Source organism: Echiichthys vipera (assembly GCF_963691815.1).
Source record: "Echiichthys vipera genome assembly, chromosome: 13".
Taxonomy (NCBI): Eukaryota; Metazoa; Chordata; class Actinopteri; order Perciformes; family Trachinidae; genus Echiichthys; species Echiichthys vipera.
Genome location: NC_139838.1, coordinates 28,884,326 through 28,890,836, shown reverse-complemented (window position 1 = coordinate 28,890,836; position 6,511 = coordinate 28,884,326). Strand labels below are relative to the sequence as shown.

Here is a 6,511-nt window from a genome sequence, read left to right as displayed (position 1 = left end):
AACGTCTCATGACAGAGCGGAAACACTGAGCGCTGATTTTGAACGTGTGGGAAACAGCCGCTCCTCACTGTGGAGAGAATGGATCCAAACAACACAACGGTGTTTTTCCTGTGTATCAGGAACAGGGGCCGTCGCTCTTTTAAAGCCTACTGTCAGGTTCAAACAACCTAGAACATCCAAAACATAACAAAAGAGAGAAAGACAAGAGTTATATGTTTTACCTGCAAGGAGAACGGACAGAGATGCGTTCAGGTACACTCTCCTACCGCTCTGAAGCACCCTCTGCAGAGCCCTATCTCTTAATTTCCTTACGGTGGTCCCTAGTTACATCATGAGTTACAGCTGTAAGAGAGAGGGAGCACACAACTGCAACTCTTCACATTTGGAGAAGACGTTTGCCACAGCTCGTCTTTCACTGGCTCAGTGTTGAAGTCTCTCAGCACACTGTCCGTTAATTTGGAGGAATGTTTTCAGTTGTAAACCGCTGTAAACACTGTCCTGGAGCCGATGATCAGAACAGTCTCTGTGGAAAATGTGTTAGAGGACAGATTTTTAGAGTAGGTTTACAAAGTGAAGGGGGAGACCTGACCTCTTCTGACCTCCGACAGACACTGAAACAAATGTCTGTTAATGCTTTAAAAGCTCAACGTCCCACAGAATTCCCATGTCTCCACTCAGCAGTTGAGCGTCAAAGAAGGGTGTTTGCTTGTTGGCTTGAAGTAGTAAAACAAAAGGTGTTTCTCCAAATGTGAGTAAGTCCAGTTGTGTGTTAAGAGGGGAGGGGGCACATGTTGCTCGTCCTTGAAACATGTTCTATCTTTATCAGATGAGCAGTGTCTGTTTTTGCACATATGCCTCTTTGGTGACGCATCAGCAGTCACGCTTATCTGAGTTCTTCTACCTGCAAAACAACTCTGCGCACATTAGCTGTACACACACACACACACACACACACACACACACACCAAGTAAGGTTAGTTTATATGTAAAGGTAATTGGAGTAAATATGAGATTACTTCATGTACAATTATTCTAACACCTACGCAGCAAGAACAGTGAACCGTTACTCGAATAGTGGAGTCAACATCGAGTACTCGTGCCCTTCCCTGGTGAACAGTCTACGATTGAAACCATAAAAATCTACATGTAGTCGAGTTAGTCGTGCCCAAGATGTGATGTTCGATATGAACTAAAGCTCTCAGCGCTTTACCATGACATGAAATCTGGAAGCTCAGGACAGAGTTTCCCTCAGGCGGGTGGATGATATCGTCCTCCTGTTAAACCTTTGTGTCTCTGTGTCTCCTCTTCCTGTCTTCTGTTTCAACATCCTCATCATGTTCCCTGCTCCCTCCTCCTTGTCATTGCTGCCTCTATTCCCTCCTCCGGGCTATTTCCATCCCTCCTTATCTCCTCCATCTCCTCCTCCTCTATCCTCCTCTCCTCCCGGTGCAGATGAAGGTGCTGAAGCGTCAGCAGAGGATGATAAAGAACCGGGAGTCGGCCTGCCAGTCCAGGAAGAAGAAGAAGGAATACCTGCAGAACCTGGAGGCTCAGCTCAGGGACGCGCAGCAGGAGAACGAGCGTCTCCGCAGAGAGAACCAGGCGCTGAGGGAGAGGCTGGCCGGGAAAGAGGTGAGAGAGAGAGAGAGAGGGAGGGAGGGAGGATGTGCCTCTTCATCAGCCGTGTGATGTTGTCACCATGAGCGTCATGCGTGCTGGAGAAGATGAAGCGAGCGGTCGCTAATGCCGCTGAAAACTGAAGCTAATTCTGCAGAAAGAGAAAAGAGAAGATGCTTTAAAAATTAGAAAAACATCAAAATTCAAATTCAGTATTTTCTGCCACAACATATTTTCCTGTCACTCGAAGACTCTGACTAAGGACGCACTCCCACTGTTCCTCCGTACCGTGCCCAAACAGGTTCCACGGGTAAAGTCTGGTTCCTTTGACCAGTGTGAGTGCAACCGTACCACGTCTAGGAGCAGCACGCTTGCCATCCACGGCCCGTTTGGGAGAGTTGGGCTTTAGTAAAGCACGTTTGCACGTGTACGAGCACGAGCGTGTGCACGTTTACGAGCACGAGGCCTACGGCGGTTCTGAGGTCATTTCCTGTGCGCCTGTTGGGACATAGAAAAAAGAAGGAGGGACCATGCGTGGACATTTCAAACAATGGCGGTGAAAGGTTCACGTTGGTGTGATGCGGAGGTGGAGTGTTTACTGCAGATTTGGTCGATGAAAAGATTCAAAAACAGTCGACAAGACGCACAAAAACTCCGAGGTCTACGGAAAGATCTGGAAACAAAGCCACGCATCGCCATGACGTCATCAACGTGTGTGACGTGTTACGGCGTGATGACGTATAGGCAGCAAGAAGCATTCTCCGAGGCCCAGGTAGTGTGAGTACAAACCGGCCTGGAGGGGGGGACAAGGAACGGGACGGAGGCACAGTGGGAGGGCGCCCTGACGTGTCTCTGTGGGGATTTTAAAAGTGTCAGAGGCAGATTTCATCACGTCTCAGCTGCTCACCTCCTCGCTCTTCTGAAATGTGATCCCCCCGCAGAGACACAGAGGGTTCGCTCATGACTTCAGTTACAGGTGGAAGAGAAGACAAAGAAGCCGGAGGAGAGAAAACGAGATCACAGAACACAAAAGCACCCGAAGACAGAAACCGGTCAGACCTGTAAACCCTGATGGTGGGAACCAGCGGGGAAAGTGGAACGTCTTTCACACGTGGGATAACCTTTCACTCACCGCTCGTTACTCTCACACACAGACGCATTCAGGGAACACGTCCGTCTTTTCACGCGTAGTGCGACAATGAATAGAGCGAAGGACAAAGGACGACTGAGCACTTATGCACTTGGAGCCGTAAAGATGAATCGATGAGTCGCCAACTGTTGAAACTGCAACAATTCATTCAACTGTAAACAAGACTTCATTCAAATCTGTCGGAGTCTCGTGATCGGTTCGCTCGCTCGCTCTGCATGAAGGCGTCTTTTCGTCACACGGGTGTAACTTGTTATTACGGCCTCGTCCCTGTAATATTCCTGCTTCCATTCACACACAGACGTACAGGCATTAACCCTGTAATGTGACCAGGTCTCGAGGTGGGAAGACCTGGATCTGGTCCCGTTTACACAAGACCAAAAGATCCAAACACGGCACGCTAACCTGCAAATATAAAGTTTTACCGCTTTAACAAACTGCAACCATTTACTGAAACTACTTATTTCTGCACATGTAGCGTTTTTATTGCACACGCAGCTCAAGTTTCCCTTTTGTGTTTTTCAGGGCGGCGACTCGGGGAACAACAAGAGAGCCGTGTGTGTCATGGCCGTCCTGCTGTTCATGACCTTCAGCTTCGGACCCGTCAGGTATCAAACACACTTTTCTATTCATTAACACTGTGCCTCCGTCCCGTGCCCCGTGCTTTAGGGTCCTTGTCCCCCCCTCCAGGTCCGTTTGTACTCACACTACCTGGGCCTCGGAGAATGCTTCTTGCTGCCTATACGTCATCACGCCGTAACACGTCACACGCATTGATGACGTCATGGCGATGCGTGGCTTTGTTTCCAGATCTTTCCGTAGACCTCGGAGTTTTTGTGCGTCTTGTCGACTGTTTTTGAATCTTTTCATCGACCAAATCTGCAGTAATCACTCGACCTCCGCATCACACCAACGTGAACCTTTCGCCGCCATTGCTTGAAATGTCCGCGCATGGTCCCTCCTTCTTTTTTCTACGTCCCAACAGGCGCACAGGAAATGACCTCAGAACCGCCGTAGGCCTCGTGCTCGTACACGTGCGCACGCTCGTGCTCGTACACGTGCAAACGTGCTTTACTAAAGCCCACCTCTCCCAAACGGGCCGTGGACGGCAAGCGTGCCGCTCCTAGACGCGGTACGGTTGCACTCACACTGGTCAAAGGAACCAGACTTTACCCGTGAAACGTGCTCGGGCACGGTACGGAGGCACAGTGGGAGTGCGCCCTTAAAACTCACTCTGTTGCTTTTGGTGGAATCTTTACCTTTATAACTTTTATGACTCCTGTTTTCCTTATAAATAAAGTTGCACCGTACTTAATAATAAAAACATGAAAGTTCATTCGAGCTCTCTGACTTCTTCTCTCCTGCAGCATCACAGACAGGAAGCTGTCGGGCCTACAGGACGGCGTGGTGTCGTACGCTGGACGTCGGCTGCTGGAGATCGAACAACAACAACAACAGCAACACCAGCAGCAGCGTCTGCATGCGGCCGTTCAGCCTCCGAGCGGAGAGGAGGACAAAACGGAGACGGAGGAGGACGGAGGAGACGAGGCCGCAGACTCGTTTCAGTTCAGGTGAGAGGAAGTTTCACTCTGAACACGTCTCCAACGGTCGCAGGTGTGTCGCAGGTGCGTCGCAGGTGGAGTCGACCTCTGGAAGGAAGCAAAGACATCTTTATTATTTATCTACGCAGCAGAAAAACAGCCTGCGTTCCACACGTGGAGGCGGTTAAAGACGCCGGAGAACCAGTTCTGTTGTGATGTTAAAAACATGTTTGTCTGCATTTCTTTCTCGTGGCTCGAGGACGATTATCGGCGTGGGAAGCAAATCTGTCTCTCCTCATCCGTCAGTGCAGCGAAAATATTTATTGAGAGTATTTAGAGAACGTTTGGGAGGCTTCCACCTCTTCATAAATCATTCAGCGAGCTCTGGGCTGAGCTGGCGGCATCGTTTAACCACCGACTGCTCTGCTGAGTGTGTTTACTGGTTCCTTCAGCTCGAATTTGAGGCTCAGCAGAGGAGAGACGTCTCTTTTTACTCTGCACCGGTGAAAGAGATGAGATGAGATGAGATGAGATGAGATGAGATGAGATGAGATGAGATGAGACGCCCCTGGTGTCAGATCAAATAAAGCAGGTCGAGGTGTTTCGTCCACCTCAGCCTGCAGGTGTGTGTGTGTTTCCAGCAGGGGGAGACTCCACTTAAAGCTGCATTCTCTCTAATGTCCAGCAGGAGGAGACTCCACTTAAAGCTGCATTCTCTCTAATGTCCAGCAGGAGGAGACTCCACTTAAAGCTGCATTCTCTCTAATGTCCAGCAGGAGGAGACTCCACTTAAAGCTGCATTCTCTCTAATGTCCAGCAGGAGGAGACTCCACTTAAAGCTGCATTCTCTCTAATGTCCAGCAGGAGGAGACTCCACTTAAAGCTGTCATCTCTCTAATGTCCAGCAGGAGGAGACTCCACTTAAAGCTGCATTCTCTCTAATGTCCAGCAGGAGGAGACTCCACTTAAAGCTGCATTCTCTCTAATGTCCAGCAGGAGGAGACTCCACTTAAAGCTGTCATCTCTCTAATGTCCAGCAGGAGGAGACTCCACTTAAAGCTGTCATCTCTCTAATGTCCAGCAGGAGGAGACTCCACTTAAAGCTGCATTCTCTCTAATGTCCAGCAGGAGGAGACTCCACTTAAAGCTGCATTCTCTCTAATGTCCAGCAGGAGGAGACTCCACTTAAAGCTGCATTCTCTCTAATGTCCAGCAGGAGGAGACTCCACTTAAAGCTGCATTCTCTCTAATGTCCAGCAGGAGGAGACTCCACTTAAAGCTGCATTCTCTCTAATGTCCAGCAGGAGGAGACTCCACTTAAAGCTGCATTCTCTCTAATGTCCAGCAGGAGGAGACTCCACTTAAAGCTGCATTCTCTCTAATGTCCAGCAGGAGGAGACTCCACTTAAAGCTGCATTCTCTCTAATGTCCAGCAGGAGGAGACTCCACTTAAAGCTGCATTCTCTCTAATGTCCAGCAGGAGGAGACTCCACTTAAAGCTGCATCCTCTCTAATGTCCAGCAGGAGGAGACTCCACTTAAAGCTGCATTTATGTCTCAGTCTCTAGTTTCAAATGATGTTCATTTTGTAAATTTCGGTCCCATTTAGAGTCAAACAGACCAGAAAGCATGGGTCGCTTTAGGGCGGGGCTACACGGCCACCTGTCAATCAAGATAGAAGTGTAGTAATGTGTATCCACGGCAACTGTGGACATTAAAACAGAAGAAGTGAACTTGTTTTTGTGTGTTGTCTGTGTTAAAGTCTCAGGACTTTGACTCTCTCAGTGTGTTTTCATCACACTTCACTGGAACATTTGAGTCTCATAAGCCAATGAATGTGTGTGTGTGTAAACGTGTGTGTGTGTGTGTGTGTGCAGGAACCTGAGTGACGTGTTCAGTGACCTGGTGCTGCAGGACATCGATCGTTACTTCAGCTCGTCAGATTGCCGACAGTTCAACCGCTCCGAGTCTCTCAGGTCAGTCGGGCGCTTCCTTCTTCTTCCTACTAACAGATGTGGGACTCAACCGTCCGTCCATAAATGTTTGTGTGTGTGTTTGTAAATGTCTGGGGTAACGTTTGTTCTTGTAAATGACGACACATGAGGACACAGGAAGTTCAGTGTTGTCCTGCTCTCTCTCCGCGTGTCCTTCAGGCTGGCAGACGAGCTGAGAGGTTGGGTCCAACGACACCAGATCGACAGGAAGAA

The 6,511-nt window shown here is 49.1% G+C and overlaps 1 protein-coding gene across 1 annotated transcript in view; it reads left to right on the top strand.

Annotated features, from left to right (window-relative positions):
• The window catches only part of atf6b (activating transcription factor 6 beta), a gene marked incomplete at its 5' end in the record, with an annotated part of 15,440 nt that overhangs the window by 3,842 nt on the left and 5,087 nt on the right, over positions 1–6,511 (top strand). The window contains 6 exons of the mRNA XM_083925239.1: positions 1,048–1,109; positions 1,453–1,632; positions 3,290–3,372; positions 4,132–4,335; positions 6,182–6,280; positions 6,458–6,511. The exon at positions 6,458–6,511 is cut by the window's right edge and continues 46 nt beyond it. Of these exons, the coding sequence (XP_083781365.1) occupies positions 1,048–1,109; positions 1,453–1,632; positions 3,290–3,372; positions 4,132–4,335; positions 6,182–6,280; positions 6,458–6,511 (682 nt within the window). The remainder of the gene's footprint in view (positions 1–1,047; positions 1,110–1,452; positions 1,633–3,289; positions 3,373–4,131; positions 4,336–6,181; positions 6,281–6,457) is intronic.